This window comes from Rhinatrema bivittatum, chromosome 11 (genome assembly GCF_901001135.1).
Source record: "Rhinatrema bivittatum chromosome 11, aRhiBiv1.1, whole genome shotgun sequence".
Lineage (NCBI taxonomy): Eukaryota > Metazoa > Chordata > Amphibia > Gymnophiona > Rhinatrematidae > Rhinatrema > Rhinatrema bivittatum.
This window is the reverse complement of record NC_042625.1, coordinates 6,079,831-6,103,113: the sequence shown is the minus strand read 5'-3', so window position 1 is coordinate 6,103,113 and position 23,283 is coordinate 6,079,831. Positions and strand designations below refer to the sequence as shown.

The 23,283-nt window shown below is 43.9% G+C and overlaps 1 protein-coding gene across 4 annotated transcripts in view; it reads left to right on the top strand.

Moving 5' to 3' along the window:
• Positions 1-23,283, top strand: part of PES1 (pescadillo ribosomal biogenesis factor 1) — a 210,254-nt gene that overhangs the window by 64,908 nt on the left and 122,063 nt on the right. For all 4 annotated transcript variants that reach the window (XM_029619007.1, XM_029619009.1, XM_029619006.1 and 1 more), the window contains one exon: positions 953-1,072. In XM_029619007.1, the coding sequence (XP_029474867.1) occupies positions 953-1,072 (120 nt within the window). The remainder of the gene's footprint in view (positions 1-952; positions 1,073-23,283) is intronic.

The window sequence follows — 23,283 nt, the reverse complement described above, 5'->3', positions numbered from 1 at the left end:
AGGCTCTGCCTCCCTGCTGCTCGTTGAGGGGGGTTGAGTGTCTCGGTTATTGTTATAATTATTCTCATATTGGCTTGAGTACAGATCATATTGAGGGACTGCAGGTGGCACATTAGGTTAAGTAGCAGTGACATTAAAGCTTTCCTTCTTTGTCACCATCTGCTGGCAGGGAGGCAAAACCCAGGAGTCTGGACTGATCTGTGGTATTCCAGGAATGAAAATTAGCAGGTAAGAACCAATTTTCCTTTAACTGCCTTTACCACATCCTCCAGCAATTAATTCCAAAGCCTAATTGTATGTTGAAAGAAACATTATTTTCTCTGATTTGTTTTAAATTTTCTTAGTAATTTCAGGGTGTGTCCCCCTAGTCTTTGTATTTTTTGAAAGAGTAAACAACTACTTCATATTTACCTGCTTCAGTCCATTAATGATTTTGACCTGTATCATATCTCCCCTCAGCCCTAACCTTTTTATCCTTTCTTCATAGAGGAACTGTTCCATTCCCTTTACAATTTTGGTTGCTCTTCCTTGAACCTTTTCCAATTCCAGTATATCTTTTTTGAGATGTGGCACCCAGAATTGCACACACTACTTTAGGATTTCTTATATATTTTATGTGCATTGCTTAGGGCCTTGACGTAAGTGGGTAATAAATGAAATGAAATAGTATTCACTTTACCCAACTACAATATTTTAACTTTTTAAACTGGAACACAGAAATTCAAGATAATTTGGCTATTAGTTGAAAGTAAACTCTAGGACAATATCTGTGCTCCATAATAATTTCATGTCCACATTTGTGTATACAAAGGTGTAATATAACTGTGGCCAACCACTGTACTCTTGCAATATGAGTGATTTTATGCTCACTTGTGTTGCTGTTGGAACCATTAAGCAAATCCAAGCAGCTCTGACAACAGCATCCCATCAACCCCTTGCTGCTCTTTTTCAGGGGAAGGACTTCTCTACATTGACTGAAAGGATGAAGATCGGTTACTGGAAAGCGCTAAAAATGAACTGGAAAGTGTGGACCCCCTTCCAGTTTATTAATGTCAATTATGTACCTGTACAGGTAAGGGACCCCAGCTATTCATCCAGAACTGTGTAATCATGGAGATCCCAGGACCAGAATGCTCCTCGATCACAGAGACTTGTCTAAGACAGGGGTCTCCCCCTAGCAAGGAATATTGTAAGACTCCCACTATATAGCAGTTTGAGTCTGTCCAAATGTTACTGTAAGCTTAATTAGGCATTCCTAACTTTTTTTTTAACTCTTTATTTAATAAAGCTTTTGGCATACAATAACATACAAAAGCCCTACTGTCATCATATTAGCAAGGGAAAAAAAAAGAAAAGAAAAATCAGCAAAGCATATACTCAAAGAGGAAATGCTGGTACATTAAGAAATGAAATACAATAAAAAATAAAAGCAAAATGCTGATAAATATCCCAAATCAAATTGTATTTAAAGGTCTGATCTTAAGTACATAAAGTTTTTCAAGATCAGCCAGCAACCTCACCCGGGTTCTCCAATGATCCACATTGGGACTAAACTTCCAAAAGATTGCAGGTGTGTGTCTAGCAGCCAATAATTATTGAGTGGCTAATTTACGACATTTTAAAGATATGGACGAACCTATTCATTTCCCCAAAAGAGCAGTAATAGTGTAATGTGTACTGGGAGCCCCAATATATCAGCGATTTCCTGCATGATCTGCAACCAAAATAGTCGCAACTGCGGGAAGGACCACACATGTGCTTATAGGAGCCTCTCTCCCTGCACCCACGTCAACAGAGAGGACTTGCTGTTATGTTTAGGGGGGCATGAAGACCAGGAGGATTTGCTTCTCTGGTTATCCTACTGAATTTCCAATGAAAACAAAAAAACTATTTGAGATGTTGGATCTGACATGGGAGCTTTGACAGTTGTGTACAGTTCTGTCCAGAGCTGCACCATCCCTAAGTAGTGGCGATGATGTCACACTGGGGGGAAAAAAAAAGTTCTTTACCTCCACCTGCTAGTAGGGGAAAACAACCCACTAGTGCTGCCTAGACTGGTATAGCAGGACTAATGGAAAGGAAACTAACAGGTAAGGAGAATTTCTCCTTATAACTGCCTTCCCTCTCTTTATCCTAAGTCACTCCCTCTTTTTTCAGGCTGATGTCACTTGTCTTTATCTGTTTTCTCTCCCCTGCAGTTTCGAGTACTATTTGCAAATATAGTAGCTTTGTTCTGGTACGCCTATCTCTCCTCTATCAAGAAATAATGCTGCAACTCTGGGGTTCTTGGATTTGCCGTCTTCACGATGTGGCATCATCTGTGGTGGTAGAAGTCTGCAAAGCCTGATATGAATATGCCGTTTCTTCTGAAGTGTTAAACCGCAAATAAAACAAACTACTAATTTCCTGGGATACGGAACTGCATCAATTCAAGTCTAATGTTCTTAGTATTGAATATCACTGTGGCTGAAAAATGCAATAACTGCTTACAAAAATGGTGCTTAAAAATCAGAGGAAATAGCAAATTGTCTAACAAAACCAGTACAAATTTTGATATACATTTTGTCAATATTTGAATAATAAAAACTACATCATCTTAAAAAAAAATGGATGATCTGTTTATTTCACATATATTTGATCTGAGGACCTTACTTACAATTGTAGATTGATTAGGAAGAGTTTGTGCCCTTTTATAGACAGCATCCATAACTGGCATCATACAGCCCACGTCTATATTCCAGCAAATTTGTACATGGTGGAAATGTGGTCATCTGACATGTTTTTAACGGTAACACTGGATGTATTGTTATAATTGTAGACTGTAGATTTTCATTTTGCAGAACTCCCAGAATACTTTGAAGGCAATAGTTGGAAAACCTGGCATGGCTTTCAGTTCCTTATGTCCCAGAGCTAAATAGGTGCTCTGTATGAGGCAGTATTTCCCAATCCTATTTCCCAATCCTCTCCTGGAGCCACAATCTAACTGGTTGGGTTTTCAGGATATCCATAATGAATATGCATGAGAGAGATTTGCATACATCGAAGACCCAGGATATGCATATCTACTTCAAGCATATTCCTTGTGCCAATCCTGATAAACTGACTGGACTGACCCTCCAGGAGGGTTGGCAAACACTGGTATGGGTCATGCCATACCCACTGTCATAAGTAGTATGTTCGCTTAGTAGACAGGGTAGACATTTCAGTACTTTCCAGATACTCTTTATTCATCTAAGAAGCAAATATAATTGTGCTATATAAAAACACATTTGTATTTTTCTCTTCATCTAGTCAGGCCAGTCCATATAAATGGGTTATACAGGCCAACCAGCAAATGTAGATAGAGATCAACAGGCTCACTGATGTCATCTCTAATATACTGTACTAACACCACCCCTGCCAGTATTCTCGGTTTCCAGCAGATAGTGGATGAGCTTCCCATGCTGGAAGTTAAGGCCTAGTTAGGCCGGAGGAACAGGAAAATTCTGGCATGCAGCTCCTGAGGCGTGATTCTCCCTCCCTCAGTTGAGCAGAGCCCTTGGCTATTTTTAGCCTAGGAAGATTTTAAGGAATGATTGCTGAGAGGAGGGCTGTCTCCTGTGGTGTTCCCTCCCTCAGTGGAAGCAGTGGATCCCTCCCTCTATGGAGTAAGGTATGTCTACGGGGCTTCCAAGAATTGGAAGGTTTCTCTTCTCCTCCTCCTCCCCCACCCCCATACACACACTTTCACTCCCTCCTGCTGACTATTTGGTGTTTGCTTTCTAAGTGGAGATGTTTTAAAATAAATAAAAATTTTAAAGTCAGCTTGGCCTTCAGAGGACCTGCTCAGCGGTTGTTCCGCGGCAGTGTGTGAGGTGTGGTACTTGGAGTTCATACCAGGAAGCCCTGAGGCAGTGACGCCAGCAGTTTAAGTAATAATGGTGAGTTGCTGAGCCCCTTCCCCTTTGAAGCAGGGGATTGTAATGGCATCAGTAGCACCTGGGAAGTTGAACGTCAATCTGCAGCAGCTGGATTTTATGAATTGCCTAATCAGGAGTGGGAGTGCTCTTTGTGTGGTGGTGCCGCAAGAGTGAGGTAGCAGAATTAGCAGGCAGCTATTTAGACCTTGACGTTTGTGGGGCCGGTCTTCTTGCCCTCTTCAATTCCTTCAAGGCTTGCTGAGGTGGAGCTGTCAGGTGTAGGAGAATTTGGCCTCCCAAAATAAAATTAGGCAAGGCAGACAATGTTGAAATCTGCAATGCTTTGACCCTGGGAACTCCAGAGGAGCGAACTGACTCACAGGTTCCAACAGGGATAATTGAGTTCTGTGGTGGGAACAGTGGCCATGTTAAGTCTATGGGCAGCTGTCTGGGAGCGGGATCATCCTTTTTCTCACCTCCCAGGGCAGACTGCATTTAATTAATTTATTTATTTATTAAAGGCTTTTATATACCGACTTTCTTGATACAAATCAAATCAACTCTGTTTACATCGAACAAGCAGTAACTATAACCAACCAATAACAAGAGACAATTTGAAGGAGTATAAAGTTACATTATAACAAGGATGTGTTAACTTGGAGTAGGAAATAAGAAGGGGAACGAAGATAGAGTATAATATACAAGGGAGTATATGAGGGAGGCAAGGAGCCATCCTCATGATAACTTGTAAGCGTCCTTATGATAACTTATATACATGATTTAGCGCTTGTTTATTTACATGATTGCTGGGACAATTCTAAGTCAGGCTGTTGGACTAGTGGCGGGGAAGGCTCGGCAGAACAGCCATGTCTTTAGTTTCTTTTTAAAAGTTAGTAGACAAGATTCCTGCCTGAGGTCCGGAGGCATGGTGTTCCAGATGGAGGGACCTGTGATGGAGAATGTCCGGTCTCTGATGTTTGAGTGTTGTACAGCTTTAGGAGGTACATGTAAGGATCCCTTGTAGGCATCCCTTAAAGGTCTGGCCGTCGAGTGCAGTTTGAGGGGGTGTAGCAGATCAAGGGGGGTCTGATGGTGATTTAATGATCTGTCCTAGGTCACTTTTTTTTTTTTTTTTAAAGGAACCCCCTTAGGACGAAACAGACCGGACTATATGTTCACTGGGAGGTAGTGCTCAGAGATGGGTTTGGCCACATTGCATTTCCTGCTGGTGATTCAAGTGGTTGGGAACAGCCGCCATGCTTGGGTGCAGGAGAGTGAACGGCCTTCTTCTATCATTCCCACAGATGCAGTTTGCCTGGGAAGCATCTGCCATTTCAGTGGAACAGATTCTGGAACATTTTAGGGTGGCATTGACATTGATTACGCATCCAGGGCATAGCTCTGAGGACTGTCTCTGGTCCCAGAAACCACTCCAGTGTTTATACGTGACCTGGAGGAACAAATAGGGAGCTCTGGATGGTATTATTTCTTTACAGGAAGTTTCTTTGAGAATCTTTATTTGCTAGGATGAGAGCCGCTCCAGATGTGTGAGTTGATGGCTGCATGTCCTCTTGAGAGAGGATGGTTTTCCATGGTGAGCCATTGCCAGGTCTGTTCTGCCTGGAATTTCAGCCCTTCCTGGAGAACAGTGGCTGAGGCTAGTTCAAATGAGTGGATAGTTGGTATCCTTAGTGACCAAATCTCTGCGCTTCTTACAGATTGCATTGGAGGAGACTGGAGAGATATTATGATCTGTATTGAAAACCTTTACTTTTTATTCAGTTCATGACAGATTTGAGGGATAGCTATCCCAAGAGGTTAAATCACATGGTCCTTCATGGAAGAGATACAATTTCCTAGGAATGGATGCCTCAGTCTTTTATGTTACTAGAGAAGTAGCGAGAGGTGCACTATTTCTCGGTGCTCGGGTTGGTACAAATGACGAGGAAAGGAGGGCCTTTAGGCCCCGGCTCCTCATGGTCAGCACAATGAATGTTTGGGGGCCCATCCTTATGTTCCAGAGATAAGCGACAGTTTCTCTCTTTCTGTTGTATCAGAGGTGGGAACAAATTATGAGGAATTTGTTAAACATGGTTACACCCTGGAGTCAGCAGCCTACAAACTGTGTGGCAGGAACCGCACAGTCCAAAAAATCAGCACACCTCTGCCCCAAAAGCACATGCACACATCCCAGTACACCTACAATGCAGGAAACCACATACCCCCTCCACCCATCTCACAAAAAAAAGAAAATGATGCAGTCAACTCTTCAGTAGTTCCAAAGACAGACAATTTATGGAAGAATGGAGAGGCTTTGCACTCTCTGTCTCTCGGATTTGAAAGACATGACTTCTCTCAGGAGACCAGAATCTCATGCTCCTTTGTAATGGGGGAACCCATGACCTACTGGTGCAATACTGTTATTTTCCTTTAGGAGCCCTAGTCTACACCTGAAGCGGGTCAATGACTTCTTGTGAGTGACCCACTTTGGAATGGCAACCCTGCAATATAGAAATGAAAGTTCCTAGCCTCTATGGATTTGAAAGACGTGTGTCTTCAGATTCCATTCTGGGAGAAGCTCCAGCTGTTCCTTCACTTCAGGTGTTGAGTCACCATTTCCAGTTTTGGGCATTACCATTTGATCTGGCTACAGCTTCAAGGACCTTTTCAAAGGTAATGGTAATGTGGCAACAATACTGCGCATAGAAGATATCTTAATTCTGTATTTGGTTGATTGGCTGCTACACATGAAATCCTTCCAGGAGAGTCTCTTGGCCTCTCAGAGTTGTCCATTTATTGCAGGAAAGAGATTGGGTGGTGTGGTGAGGCGTCCGTCGTGGCTAGTGCTCTGGGCGGCTTCCCAACGTGCTGTGTCACCTACATACGGCTTATACCATTTATGATTGTGAATTCTGATCATTTGCTTTCTAAGCTTTTGATCTAGTGGGGGTTAGAATTCCAAGTTGAGTTCCACCATTTAGATCCCAAGCATTGGTATGGATGCCATTCCCTTAATCCCTACTTTGCCTTCTGGTTGGCTTCAGTGGCAAAGGTCAGCGGCTTTCTTACTCCAACCTAAATAATTGTTAATTAGTCTCCTCACCAGTCAGCCCGCTCTCTATTTAAAAAATCCAATTACCAGAGGTATTCCTTCAACTGCTTTTATTTTTATGCTTCATATGTCCAATTTCATAAAAAATATAACTTTATTCTTCAGGTAGAAATGCAATTCTCCAGTAACTAATCACAATCTGCACTACTGGGTTTGAAAACAAAACAGTTGCAACTCCCACAAGTAAGCTATAAAACTCAGGTTAATTAGGTTTTACAAGATAGCAATTCTAATTCTGCTAGTACTGCTCTTAGGTAATTTGGCATTTCCAATACAGACTGAGATTCTGGATAGCAAGTGGTTTCCTTCTTTCCAGCTATGAAAGTTCAGTTTCACACAGTCAATTAGCTTTCAATTAGGGGAAGTCCCCATTCTGTATGGCTCACTCTCAACCTGTGGTTTCAATTATATGGCCAATGGATGAGAGTTTCACATCTGTATAATCCCAATTCATTGATTTACCAGTCAGTACCAATTTACTCATATTCAGGTCCAAAGCCTGGCTAATCAGCTTTTAGCTTTATAACATTTATTCTTGATTAAGAGTCTTCACTCCTGTGTAGTTCCTAGATACAGCTTACTATTTCTGTGGAGGTCTGAAAGTACTACTGGATAATAAAGGATAATTTCACACTGCTGCCATTACATGCATTCCTTCTGCTTCATTGGGGTACATCAGAGTTCCCTGCAGCAGCAGTAGCTGTACACTCTTGAACAAAACAAACTAACCAAAATCAAAACAGGGTGTAGCATTTCCACTTCCTGTCTTATCTGTCCCTCTTGTCTGGCTTCCTCAGGCCCCTCTGTAAAACTTCTCTTTTCACCTTCCCCAAGGATTAGCAATTCACTCTCCTATTTCACAATAGGCATAAAAAAAATTCACTTAGCTTTGTAGTTGAGCTGATAGGTAAATCTTGCCTTTGGGTGCTCCTCATCCTCAGTGCCTTCATCCATGGTTAACAAAAGGCCAAGTCTGCTTCCTTTCACGGGTGGGTCCTTCTTTTTCCCCCCAGCTCCAACCTTCTCCTTCATGTCTAGTTGTTCCCAGTTGCTTTCTTGCTGCCTCCACCATGGCTAGTTGTTCCAGTCACCACCCTCCTCAGCCCCTGCTCAGCTGCTCCACAAGCCTCTTATTGCCCTCCCCCAAGTCTGAGAGGTGTGTTGTGATGGCCTCTAGCCCAAGAAACTAGGCAGAGGCACTATGGGAAATTAGTGCCCTGCATAAAAGCAAGTTTGCTTAACTGTAAACGGTGTTTTCCATAGACAGCAGAGAATTTAGCCATGCAGCATGGGTGACGTCATCCATGTCATCACGAGGCGGAGCTATTGCGGAGATGGACCCTTAGCCCAAGGTGGAGTTGACGCTACCCGTGGGGAAGCCCCTACGGGTCCCCACCATCAGGAGGCGGAGCAGAACAGGAAGCGGAGGCCGACTGGAGCTTCACCAATACCAGCCCTCGTTCCCCGCAGGTTGAGCCCTTGGGTACCGGAGTTGGCTGGTCTTAGGCAGGCTTCCGCATTGTTGATCCAGTGAAGGATGTTCAAGACAGGGAGCCCGGAAGCAACAGAGACACAGGGTCCGCAGGGGCTGAGTTCAAGACAGGGCCTGGATCCAGAAGCCCAGACAGGCTGAAGCAGGCTAGAGATCAGGAACAGGTTAAGTCCGGGCTTGTAAATAGGCAAGAGCCTAAGAAAGACCAAGTCCAAGTAGTCAGCTGGAAGCAAAGTCAAGTTCAAGCTGGAGTCAGGGCAGGCGGCTGAAGACAAGGTAAGGTACAAGCTGAAGTCAGGACAGGCAGCTGAAGACAAGGCCAGGTACAAGCTGAAGTCAGGGCAGGCGGCTGAAGACGGTCTGGTACATGCAAAGGTCAGAGCCAGAGAATCCATCCAAGGCACGGACAGGAACAAGCGAGGGTCAAAGCCAGGAATCCGTCCAAAGGGTAATCAGGAACAAACAAAGGTCAGGAACAAGGAACTGGAACTCGGGAACTGGAACAAGAACGCAGGACTTGAACAGAACAAGCACAGGAGCAGGAACAGGAACACGAAGGAATAGCAACTAAGCACACGACTAGAAGCATGGAGACCTGTTGCCAAGGCAAAGACCGGATGGCGGAGCCTGCCTTAAGTAGCAGGGCTCAGAAACATCATCATCTGGGGCTGCGGGAAGGTTTCCCGCCACGGCCCCTTTAAAGTTGGGGAAGGCGCACGCCTAAGGCAGACTGACTGGAACTACGTGGTGGTGGCGTCTCCCCTCGGTGCATGTGGGGAGACCCGACTGGGACCGGAGGAGGCTGCGGAGCTGCCGGAGGAACCTGTAAATATGGCAGGAGCATGAGTGCTTAGGCGACTGCCTACCGCTGCCAAAGAGGAAGGGCCAGGTCTGGGACCCAGGTGTTGGGGGTGAGAAGTGCTGGTTGCGGGCCTGCCGAAGCCGGGACACGCAACAGGAGCTTTACTCTCGTAGCTCGAAGAGCTTTTGTACTGGTCCTACGCTGGTGTTCCCCTGCTCCTCAAGCTGTCTCCTCAGTTTTCAAGCTAGTTGCGAGCGTAGATGCCATATGGAATGGATGTCCAGGGAGGTGGGTGGGATTGCATGGCTAAATTCCCTGCTACCTATGGAAAACACCATTTACGGTAAGCAAACTTGCTTTTTTCCATCGATAAACAGGTTCATTTAGCCATGCAGCATGGGAGTCCCAAGCAGATAGGTTGCTCCACATGTAATGTTTTGATATATTGAAGTGCAACCTATGTTATGTGGATAGCCATTAGGAAAATTGGATGTGGTGTAAAACTGCCAATCCTAGTGCACTGTCTGCAACCGACTGCTGGACCAGGCAGAAATGAGATATAAAAGTGTGTATTGAAGACCATGTCGCTGCTTTGCAAATGTCTTGAATTGATGCGCCCTGTAAATGTGCTATGGAAATAGCTGTGGCTCTGATCTGATAAGCTTTAATTGGATTTGATAAAGTCTTGGATTTCTGAATATAAGCTGTAAGCCAATTTGACAGAGTTCTTCTAGAAACTGGTTGTCCTGGGTTATTTGTGTTAAAAGAGACAAATAGTTGAGGTGTCTGTTCAACTATTACAGTCCAATGTGTGAAGAGTCTTTTGACGATTGTTAGAATGTGGTTTCAGAAAAAAGACTGGTAAGGAGATTGATGGATTCAAGTGAAAGGATGAGACCACTTTTGGTAGGAAGGAAGGGGAATTTTAGAAATGGAAAGTTGATTACTAGTGCTTGAAGTTCACTTACTCGCCTCGCTGATGTAATGGCTACTAAGAAGAGAACTTTCCAGGTTACATGTTTAAGGATGTGGCTCTCATGGATTCGAACGGTGCTTCCATCAGAGCTTCGAGGACTAGATTTACATCCAATGGAATCGGAAGTTTCTGAAGGGGTGGATGGATGTGATTTAAACCCCTCATGAACTTTGAAATGAGGGGATGAGAAGAGATGGACGATCTGTTTCTTGTTGAGTGATAAGCTGCTATAGCATCGAATAGATGTAACTGCTAAACCTGAAAGAGATAAGGTCTGTAGATACGAAAGTAAAAGATGTGGGGGGCAATCAAAGGGGTTAACTCCTTGCTGATCGCACCAAGCAGAATACCTTTTCCATTTGAAGGCGTAATTTTTCCTAGTAGAAGGTTTTCTGGCTGCTATTAATATATCTGTGATATTGGAAGGGAGGCTCAGCTCTTTCAATACTTCCCACACAATCTCCATGCCGTCAACTGAAGAGATGAGTGCATGGGATGAATGAGGTTTCCCTTGTCTTGTGAAAGGAGAATGGGGTCGGTCCCCATCGGAATCGGTGGTTGGATTGACAGATGATGAAGATAAGCATACCATGGTTGTCTCGGCCAAGCAGGAGCGATGAGAATCATTTCCGCCTTATCCATTATGCATTTCTGTGCTGTGCGTGAGATTAACGGAATTGGTGGAAAGGCATATAGCAGGCCGTTCATCCAAAGTATCAGGAAGGCATCCTGAGATACCCTCTGTGCACTGGGAAGAATTGAGCAAATCATTTGGACTTTCTTGTTGGATTCCAACACAAAGAGGTCTGTGTAGAGTATCCCAGCATAGGACGATTTTGTCCACCTCTGATTGGTTTAGAGACCATTCGTGTGGGTGGAATTATCAGCTGAGTTTGTCTGCTTTTGTGTTCACAAGTCCTGGTAGATAGGATGCCTGAAGTAATATTCCGTTTTCTCTGCCCATTTTGCTATTTGAATTGTTTCCTTGCAAAGAATCAAGGAACCTGACCCTCATTGTTTGTTTATATAGAACATTGCTACTTGGTTGTCTGTGTGAATCATTATGGATTTGTTTCGTATCCATGATTGGAATGTGAGTACTGAGTTCTTTATTGCTCTGAGTTCCAATAGGTTTTTCTAATGACATTGCTCACCTGGGGACCAGCCTTCCTGCATTTCTAACTTGGAGAGATGAGCTCCCCAACCTTTCATTGATGCATCTGTTGTTATGATGAGTTGATGAGGAGGGTGTCTTAGTGGAGATCCTTCGGTTAATACTAAAGGATTCAGCCACCAGAAAATGTCCCTTCTCATAGATGTTGAAATTCGAATTCTGTGGTACATCGGTTGATTCTTTTGGCTCCATTGGGCCTTTAGTCCCCAATGGAAACATCTCATGTGCAGTCACGTGTTTTGGACCACATGTATTACTGCAGCCATGTAACCTAACAACATCATTATTCAACGTACCGAAGCATACCTTTGATGTCGAAGAGACAGACATAAGGAGCTTAGAGTCTGTGCTCTGTCCAGTGGAAGAAGAACTCTGGGAATGGGTGTGTGAATCCTTGCTCTAATGAATTGCAAATTTTGAGAAGGATGAAGTTGAGATTTCTTGTAATTTATGATCCATCCCAGGTTTTTCAAGCAATTGATTGTTTCCTCCAAATGATTCTGTAGGGTGTGAACATTTGAGGAGACAATGAGCCAATCGTCAAGGTAGGGAAACATTTTTATTCCCTTCCTGCGCAAGTGCACCACAACAACAGCAAGACATTTCATGAAGACTCTCAGGGCAGAGGAGAGTCCAAACGGGAGTACTTTGTACTGATAGTGTTGATTCCCAACTAGGTAACGCCAGAATTTTCTGTGGATTGTAATGTGCGTATTCGCATCCTTTAGGTTTAGGGAACACATCCAATCGTTGGCTTGCAGAAATGGGAGGACCGTCTTTAGTGAGGTCATTTTGAATTTTTTCTTCATGAGATGTTTGTTGAGTGAACGCAAATCTAGAATGTGTCAAAGACCTCCCGATTTTTTGGGAATGAGGAAGTATTGAGAGGTAATACCCTTTTCCTCTCTGTGAGAGGGGGCAGTTTGAATTGCTTTCTGTTGAAGAAGTATCTTCACTTCCTGAAGAAGAGGTTTTGCATTCGAGATGTCCTGGGTTGTACGTGATGTGGTAATTTTGGGAAACATTTGAACTGTAGTTTGTAACCCTGTTAAACTATATTTATTATCCACTGATCTGTGGTAACTGTGGGCCACTCTTGAAGGAAAAAGGAAATTCTGCCCCCTGTCTGCTGACTTGTTGTTGTGGTGAGTGGTCTTAAAAAGTTTGTTTTGGTTGAGGCTGAGCTGGTTGAAGTTTTGGCGGCCTCTGGGTTCTCTGGCGAGGTCTTTTTGTTTGTTGCTGAGCTTGAGGTTTTGGTTGTTGCTAAGGTGGTTGTCTACAATTTTGATAGTATGGTTGATAATAACGGTAAGGCTTTCTATAGTAATAACCCTTTATGTGTTGGCTGTAATATCATCTGGATGTGCTAAATTTTGTTCTTTTATTTGGGATACTGTCTCTCTGAGTTTTTCACCAAAGAGATTGTCCGGTCTACACGGTAAATTAGTTAGTTTGTCATGGACATCTTCTCGTATGCTGCTTGCTCGTAGCCAAGTTAGCCTTCTGGCGGATATGGAGATTGTCGATTATCTGGCGGATGTATCGAAAGCTTCATATGCTGTTCTTAGAAGATGTTGTAAACCTTCTTGTAAGTCCTGAAATGGTTGTGGGAAAGGCACATCTCCTTGTGATGTTGCGAAGAATGGCTTCAGTTGTTGTGTACATTCGTACAAATATTGAGCTATATAGAATTGATGTTGATGGATATGGGAACTGAACATGGAATTTTGGTAGATTTTGCTTCTAAATTCATTTAAGAGTTTATTATCTTTCCCCAGTGGAGTGTTTGAATATAGTCTGGTTTTCTTAGCTTTTTTCAATCGCTGTCTCTATGACAATCGAGTTATGCGGAATTGAACATTAGTATAGTAAGTTGTTTTTTGCATTTTGTATTTTAGATCCAACTTCCTGGAAGCTGGAGTTACTGGATATGGGGTGTCCCAGGCTTTATCCATAAGAGCTTCCAATATTTAAGAAGAAAGAGCAGTTGGTTAAGCTGGAACATCTAATATCTTTAAGATTCCAAAAACTTCAGTTCTAGGGTCAGAGAGTATTTGGGTTTCTATTTTTAAAGCAAAACCCAATTTTTCTAGGAATTTCGAGTAAATAAGATCTTCTGGTGGTGAGAATGGTTGTGGTTGATCATTTGGTGGGTCAGATGGGATTCCGGTAGAACTGCCTGGGGATGATAACGGGGAATTCACTGGCGTAGTTTCATGTTGTGGAGAGGCTGGAGGCAAAACAGAGTCTTGTGATGTTGGCTCCTTTACTGGTGAAGAAGGGGAGCTATGTATTGATGGTACTTTGTACTTCCCAGAAGGTGATGGGGAAGAATGTGTGGAATGTGTGGAATGTTGTGATAGAAAAGAATGTGATGAATCCCAGCTCCCTGGAGACTCTCTAGATCTATATCAGAGAACTGAAGTATGGATAATCAGAGACTGATAGCTTTTCTGGGGGGGAGGCAGAATGTGGCTTCTCTAAGTCTATTAAGGAGACTTCCCCAGAAGGTGGTAATAAGTGTTTGGTTTTCTTAGAAGACTTGTGAGTTGTTATAATTTGTTTATGTGATGCCGCATCGTGATTGGAAGATTTTTGTTTTTTGTGCGTCAAGCGGTCCATAGATGCATTGGAGTGCGTCGTAGCCACCAAGGTATTCATAGACACCGTCGGTTGCGTCGTAAGTAGGCTTTTCGGCTCCGGCGCCAGCATGTTCATGATCAATGCAGGGGCCGTTTTTGACTGCGTCGTTGATAGTGGTGCAGAGGTGAGAATCGAAGCACGAATCATGCCTGATACTAACGCCGATGACTGTTTATTTGAACGGCCATCTGTATCCACGGAATGGGCCCTTCGTATAGTCTCAGACCGGGGTTTTTTCTGATCCAGAGAAGACTGCGTCAATCTTTTTGTCACTAGGAAAGGGAGCATAGGAAGATGTGGAATGTCTCAACCTCTCTATTTTTTCGGCGCGTGGGGACATCTTACCACAGTTTTTGCAGGTAGCCTGTTTGTGGTCAGGACCGAGACATAAATAACAGTAATTATGTCCATCAATCACCGACATTATTTTGCTGCATTGGCAATATTTGAAACCGGAACTCTTCAGCATGTTGAACATCTCTGCTCTTCCTGTCTTTTTTTTTTTTTTTTGAAGGAGACTGAAGAGAGTGCTTCTATGCGTCCATCATGAATCGTGGAAAAACAGAACTGAGGAGATGGCTCGAGGAGCATAGGAACACCAGCACAGGCACAGTACAAAAGCTCTTCGAGCTATGAGAGTAAAGCTCCGCCTCATGACAACACGGATGACGCCACCCACGCTGCATGGCTAAATGAACCTACTTATCGACGGAAAACTACTTTTGCTTTTCTCTTATTTACTTAACCCTGCACTGCTCCTAGAGTTTTAACTGGGGATTCCTGCACAGGGACTAAGCCACAAACTGGTGTATCACCACAAGTGTCAGTCTTTCTGGGGAGCAGACTGTGACCATCACAGAGCCTGATTATCTAGGCATGCCATTCGATACACATATGGGCCGGGTGTATCTACTGGAACAATGGATCTAGAAGCTGTGGGGTAGCCTAGTGGTTAGCGCAGCAGGCTATGAACCAGGAGACTAGCGTTCAAGCTCCATGTGACGTTGGGCAAGTCACTTTACCCTCCATTGACTCAGGTACAGACTTAGGGGGTCATTTATCAAACTGCGATAAGGCGTTTTCGCATGCGAAAAGCCCCGTTAACGCTATTGCATGCCCTTACCGCATGCGATAGCACCATATCGTATGGTGCGATGCAAATTCAGAAAATAGGCGTTATGGGCGGAGAGTAGGCTGGGTTAGCCTGTCTGCGAAGAGCTATCGCACAGCCGTAACGCCGATTTTAACTGCACCTCTTTGAATTGTGTTAGGCTGTGCGATAGCTGCCGTGACCATGCGGTAAGGTTTCATCGCCCTTTGCGATGTCTCCCGTAAGGGAATTGACGGGGGGGGGGGGGGGGGGGGGGGGGGGGTGAAGGGAGGGAGGGAGAGAGAGAGAGAGAGAGACTGGCCATAATAACATGGCCTATAGGTAGGTATTTGTATCCCAATGGTAGGCCCACCTAGTAACTCGAGGTGGGGTTTAGGTAAGAGTGTAGGAAGTTAGGGGCCACTTTGACATTCTACGTGACACCTACGAACAGAACAGTGGTCTCATGAAGATTTGATCACCTTTGGAGTCTCTCAACCCAGGTAGAGAGTCCATCAAGCTAGGTTGAGAGAACCTTGCCCAAATCTCATCTTGGAGTGAGTTTCCTCACTCCGAAGGCCATCAAATCAAATACCTGAATGTAATCTGCTTTGAAGTGCTTAAAAAAGTGCAAAAAGCGGAATATAAAAATCTAAATAAATAAATAAATAAATACCAGAAATCTGACCATTGGATTTTAAGCAGCAACCTTGGATTTAGTTCCTTGGGCCAGAACACACGTGTCCTCTTTAGAATAGCTCAATGAGGTTACCTCTTTCACCGTTGGTCGGATAGAGTAACAATGGTGGTTGGAGCATGGATTTTGATCAAGCAGGTGGATTTAATTCTCCCAGATTGAATAGTGGTGACCATGGATGCAAATCTGTCGGGGTGGGAAGCTCACTGTCCAGATCTTGGGGCTTAGGACAGTGAACTTCCGAAGAGGCGGCCTGGTTCATCTAGAAGCTCAGGCGACTGAGAGCACTCCTCGGAATGTGCAACTACCTATGGCAAAATGAAAGGTTACTTATCAAAACCCGGTCAGCTATGGTTTCTGTACTGCTCCGAATTTGTGAGTTTTGTTTTCATTAGCTAGCTGTATAATATCCCCACATTAGTCACCATCGATAACCTTTTTTAAGTATTAAAAGCAATTTAATTATGTGACTAACATTGTACCTCACTATGGTCAAATTGTCATTTTTTGATAAGTAACCTTTCATTTCGCCATAGATAGTTGCACATCCCGGTTTTGTATTGCCAGTCTAGTCAGCGTTATTTTCTGGATTGCTATCAAATTTGTGAGTACTGTTGTCACTAAACTTACTGCACATTATCTTTACAATAGTTACCGTTGGTAACTTTTTTAAGTTTCAAAAGTGTTTTAAATATGCGTTTAATATTGAGTCTCACCGTGGTTAAATCGTCACTTTTTTAGCAGCCCTCTCACATCGCTAACTCGGCTTAACATTTTTTTGATAATGGCAGATGTTGAATGCACCATATGCGCTCCTATTATGGTTTTGAAAGAAGTACACTAAAACCGGGTTAGATGCAAAATCATTTAATACATTATGCAATTTAAACGAGTTGAAGGCACATGTTTTTAAATCAATATGCCCTATGTTTTATATTTAGGTTTCTATAATATTTTTTATATTTTATTTTCCCTATTTGATTTTTAGTATTTTATCTTTAGTCTCAGTACTTTATTATCATACATTATTTTTTATTATCATTTATTATTTATTATTTTATTATTTATTATTTTATTATCATTTATTATTTTTTATTGTTTATCTCATTTTTTATTTTTTCTTATTCATTGTTGGTTTTTATTCAAATAGTTATAATTTTATTACTTTTTATTTATTGCCCCCCTTCTTTTTGATTTTAATAGATTAAAACACCAAGCTGCTTAGCCTGGATAGTATGATTTCTGACTGATCAATGTTCAGTCACAATTGAAGACAACAACGATAGTTCCCTGTATGTACCAGGATCAGTCCAGACAGTAGGGTTATGTCTCCCTTCCAGCAGGTGGAGTCAGAGGTCAAAGTTCTAAGCACCTCCCATATCCCAGGGTGCCTCCTGCGATCCTCCAGTATTCCTCTGACTCCAGCAGGTGAAGGAAGACATCCCCTGCGGTCCTGTTACTTTGGTCAGCTGAGTAAATTTACCTTTATTTGTAGTGAAGGGAGTTTTTTGTCCCTGGCTGATCTTTGACTAGATCTTCTTATGTTTAAAAAAAAAAAAAAAGAATTTAGAATTAATTTGATGCTGTGTCCGTTGGCCTTGACACCCAGAAGACTTTAATTATTCCCGGGCAAAGAGGGGATTTACCGGTGGGCCAGTCCCTCCCCCTTTCAGTGCCAGAGAAGTTTATATGCTTCTGAAGGGAGCTTAGAGATTTTTTGTTGATTTCCAGGGAGGTTTCATTCCCCTGAAGAGAAAGCTCCATTAACTGTATAGCAGTTTAAAAAAAAACAAAAACTGTTAAGTTCAAGGCAAATTTTAATATTGGGAAGGACACAAGACAAATTTATTTCAAGCCTTTCTTTTTTTTCAGAGCTGCTTATTAATTTTTTTTTTTGTGATGCCACGCGGTTGTTGCTGTTCTGCCTGTGGAGAGCCGGCAGCACAGCTCTCCAGAGACAGTCTCTGTGAACCTGGAAGATGTAGTAGGCCAGATTGACAAACTAAAGAGTAGCAAATCACCTGGACCGGATGGTATGCATCCTAGGGTTCTGAAGGAACTCAAAAATGAAATTTCTGATCTATTAGTTAAAATTTGTAACCTATCATTAAAATCATCCATTGTACCTGAAGACTGGAGGGTGGCCAATGTAACCCCAATATTTAAAAAAGGCTCCAGGGGCGATCCGGGTAATTATAGACCAGTGAGCCTGACTTCAGTGCCGGGAAAAATAGTGGAAACTATTCTCAAGATCAAAATTGTAGAGCATATAGAAAGACATGATTTAATGGGACACAGTCAACATGGATTTACCCAAGGGAAGTCTTGCCTAACATCTGCTTCATTTTTTTGAAGGGGTTAATAAACATGTGGATAAAGGTGAACTGATAGATGTAGTGTATTTGGATTTTCAGAAGGTGTTTGACAAAGTCCCTCATGAGAGGCTTCTACGAAAACTAAAAAGTCATGGGATAGGAGGCGATGTCCTTTCGTGGATTACAAACTGGTTAAAAGACAGGAAACAGAGAGTAGGATTAAATGGTCAATATTCACAGTGGAAAAGGGTAAACAGTGGAGTGCCTCAGGGATCTGTATTGGGACCGGTGCTTTTCAATATATATATAAATGATCTGGAAAGGAATACGACGAGTGAGGTTATCAAATTTGCGGATGATACAAAATTATTCAGAGTAGTTAAATCACAGGCAGACTGTGATACATTACAGGAGGACCTTGCAAGACTGGAAGATTGGGCATCCAAATGGCAGATGAAATTTAATGTGGACAAGTGCAAGGTGATGCACATAGGGAAAAATAACCCTTGCTGTAGTTACACGATGTTAGGTTCCATGTTAGGAGCTACCACCCAGGAAAAAGATCTAGGCATCATAGTGGATAATACTTTAAAATCGTCGGCTCAGTGTGCTGCAGCAGTCAAAAAAGCAAATAGAATGTTAGGAATTATTAGGAAGGGAATGGTTAATAGAACGGAAAATGTCATAATGCCTCTGTATCGCTCCATGGTGAGACCGCACCTTGAATACTGTGTACAATTCTGGTCACCGCATCTCAAAAAAGATATAGTTGCGATGGAGAAGGTACAGAGAAGGGCAACCAAAATGATAAAGGGAATGGAACAGCTCCCCTATGAGGAAAGGCTGAAGAGGTTAGGGCTGTTCAGCTTGGAGAAGAGAAGGCTGAGGGGGGATATGATAGAGGTCTTTAAGATCATGAAAGGTCTTGAACGAGTAGATGTGACTCGGTTATTTACACTTTCGAATAATAGAAGGACTAGGGGGCATTCCATGAAGTTAGCAAGTAACACATTTAAGACTAATCGGAGAAAATTATTTTTCACTCAACGCACAATAAAGCTCTGGAATTGGTTGCCAGAGAAGGTAGTTAGTGCAGTTAGTGTAGCTGGGTTCAAAAAAGGTTTGGATAAGTTCTTGGAGGAGAAGTCCATTAATGGCTATTAATCAATTATACTTAGGGGTAGATTTTAAAAGAAGCGCGATCAGCCTACTTTTGCTTGCGCATCAGACTCAAGCAAAAGTACGCTGGATTTTAGTAGATACGCGCGGAGCCGCGCGTATCCACTAAAATCCTGGATCGGCGCGCGCAAGGCTATCGATTTTGTATAGCCTGCGCGCGCCGAGCCGCGCTGCCTCCCCCCGTTCCCTCCAAGGCCGCTCCGAAATCGGAGCAGCCTCGGAGGGAACTTTCCTTTGCCCTCCCCTCACCTTACCCTCCCTTCCCCTACCTAACCCACCCACCCGGCCCTGTCTACACCCCCCCCTTACCTTTGTCGGGGGATTTACGCCTCCCGGAGGGAGACGTAAATCCCCGCGCGCCAGCGGGCCTGCTGCGCGCCGGGCCGCGACCTGGGGGCGGGTACGGAGGGCGCGGCCACGCCCCCGGGCCGTAGCCACGCCCCCGTACCCGCCCCAAAACGCTGCCGACACGCCCCCGGAACGCCGCGACGACCGGGCCCGCCCCCCGACACGCCCCCGACACGCCCCCCTCCGAGAACCCCGGGACTTACGCGAGTCCCGGGGCTCTGCGCGCGCCGGGAGGCCTATGTAAAATAGGCTTCCCGGCGCGCAGGGCCCTGCTCGCGTAAATCCGCCCGGTTTTGGGCGGATTTACGCGAGCAGGGCTCTGAAAATCCGCCCCTTAGGGAATAGCCACTGCTATTAATTGCATCAGTAGCATGGGTTCTTCTTAGTGTTTGGGTAATTGCCAGGTTCTTGTGGCCTGGTTTTTGGCCTCTGTTGGAAACAGGATGCTGGGCTTGATGGACCCTTGGTCTGTCCCAGCATGGCAATTTCTTATGTTCTTATGTTCTGTGCTTTCGCTGCGTTTCTGGCGGCGAAGGGCCATCTGAGCTACCTCTTACTGGCAGAAAACGGCAGTTGCCGCGTACGCGCGATTTAAATGCTTCACAGCTGATTTCCTTACCTATAACGGCCCCGTCTCCGAATCGCGGGGCAGCGGTGGCCATTTTGAATTTAAATGACGATCGCGTTGGCTCGCGGTCAGACGGAGGGGAGCACATTGAATGTTTATCACCTCCTATTTTAGCCCCAGAGCACTCTAATTTGAACGAAAATGATAATATTCAACCTTCTTTGCCCCCGGCGGGGGGTATTAAAGCAGCCATTTTCATCACAATTTATTTTGCTTATTCATAAGGCATATTTGGAGGCTACAGCAGATACAGAAGGTAATCAGCCACCCTCTGCTAAGATTCCTAAACATGCAGAGGAACCTATGTCACATTTAATTAATATGGGTCAGGATCCTGACTTACAAGACCCACTTCTGGGATCATCAGCTGATATTATTGATGAAGAGGTTATGGGATCAGCACTGGTGGAAGGGGATGATCCCCAAGTACTGCGATTGTTTCACAAAGAGGAGTTAGATCCTCTTATTCCTTTTGTACTAGAGGAACTGGCAATTCCAGCACCACAACCAGTAACGGATTCCACTCCTGGGGATCCTGTTCTCGCAGGGATTAGGGCTCCGCCTAAATCCTTTCCTTTTCATCCTAAGCTTTTCCAGTTGCTTACTAGAGAATGGGATTTCCCAGAAGCTGGTTTTAAGGTTACTAGAGCTATGGATAAACTTTATCCACTTCCACAAGAATTTTTGGATTTGTTAAAGGTCCCTCAGGTTGATTCTGCAGTTTCTGCTATTGCTAAGCACACCACAATTCCAGTAACTGGAGGCACTGCTGTAAAGGATTTTCAGGATAGAAAACTTGAGGTTCTTCTTAAGCGTATCTTTGAGGTATCTGCTTTAGGTGTTTGGGCGGCGGTGTGCAGTAGTCTAATGCAGAGGGCAACTCTTCGGTGGGTCCAACAGTTACTTACCTCTCAGGATTTGCCGTCAGCAGAACTTGAACAAGCCATTCATTTAGAATCAGCAGTAGCATACACTGCTGATGCTTTATATGACTTGTTACATACTTCGTCTCGTTCTATGGCTTCTGCAGTTTCTGCAAGAAGGCTTCTTTGGCTTCGTCATTGGGCAGCTGACGCAACTTCCAAATCTCGCTTGGGTTCTTTTCCATTTAAAGGATCATTACTCTTTGGGAAAGAGTTAGAGCAGCTCATTAAAGATTTGGGAGATAATAAAGTTTATAAATTACCAGAGTTGTGATTTGAGACATCGTTTCCTGGGCCGATATTTTTTGAGACTGAACTTTAGCACTTCCCGCCTTGAACCGTTTTTTTCTTTTGAGTTTTAAATTATGTTTTGATCTGTGTCTTCCTGCTGGGAAATTAGTCTTTTTATAGAATGGATAGGGAGATTATTGGAAGGGCATGTAATCTCCGGCGAATTTCAGGCACAGTTTGATGGTATCGGAACAGACGGAAAAATCAAAAAGACTTACCGCGATGGAAAAAAAGGGAGACCCCTACGGTGTCTGAAGTTTTTTAATGAACTTTTTGTATGGTGAAAATTCACCTCACAGGACTCCTAGAACCGCAAGGCGAACGGCTTTGCGGAAAAAAGAAGACTGAAGGAAGACCCCTGTGGCTCGAGGGATCATGGCATGCTGGTTATGCTCAGTAGGCTCAGGAGGCCAGTCAAAAGTTCTGGAAACTTTGACAGAAAGTTTTCCGGGATAGGGCTCCGTCAGTGACGTCAGCCATATGTGAGGACTACATCCTGCTGTCCTGGGATAACACCTATTACAAGGTAAGCAATTTTGCTATAGCACTGTCCCATTGGTTATCCTTCTTCCACCATGTCTCTGAGATGCCAATTAAGTCTATGTCATCATTCTATGTCATCATTCTTACGACTTCTGGCATTAGCATACAAACATTTCAAAGTTTGTTTTTTGTTTGTATTTTCATTCTGTTTTTTAATTGATAGCTTTTTGTTTTTAGATGAGGTATAGGCAAATCAGCTTGCAACCCATGCTAGAAAACTTACCATTAACCCTCATCTTCCACTGTCATTATAGCGGAGAATGTACCTGGCCTCTTTTTCTTGGGAGCTTGTTGCAGCTCTGTGTAAGTTGGCTTTGTGCTGTCCCATTTTTTACCCTCTACTGTTTTAGATCAGTTCTCAACCAAGTCCTCAGGACACTGGTTCTCTGGATTTCCTCAGTGAATATGCATGAAATAGATTTGCATACAATGGAGGTAATGAATGCAAATCTATCTCTTGCATATTGATTATGGATATCCTGAAAAACAGGCCTGCTTGTAGAGTCTAAAGGACCGGGAGTGGCCATTTCTGACCCAGTCCAACACCCAAGTTTCTCCTCTCCCACTGCATTTGTTTTACCTTACCTCTGCCCCACCTTCTCTTACCACTGCTCTCTGTACTTATTTTATTGCTTCTCCTTGTTGCGTCCGTTGGTCTCAGATAGCTTCGACCTCTGGGCCTCACCTTTCTTCCTTCTCTCTCCTCAAGCCTTGGGAAGATGGCTGCTGCTGCGTCTTCATGCCGCTCTCTCTGGTGTCCCCAGATCGGCAACGGATCGCGCGGGAATACCTAATAGGGCCATCAACATGCATTTGCATGTTGCGGGCACTATTAAGTTCAGGGGGGTTGGACGCGCGTTTTCGGTCCCTTACTGAATAAGGGGTAACGCTAGCGTGTCGAAAACACGCGTCCAATTGTACTGTATCGGCCCGTGAGTTAGCAAGGACTGAGGGCCTCCTAGGGTGCGCTCGCGCACGCCACCCACATCTTTATTCACATCAGGGCGGGAACCTCGGGGGCATCCCCTCCGAGGGACATCATCACATCCTGGTATTTAGCCTGCCCTTCGTTTGCTAACAAACTGATGGGCCGATACAGTAAAGTCCGCGGGAGAGCGGGCGAACAGGCCATTCTCCTGCGCGCGCGATTCAGTATGCAAATTAGGCCCGG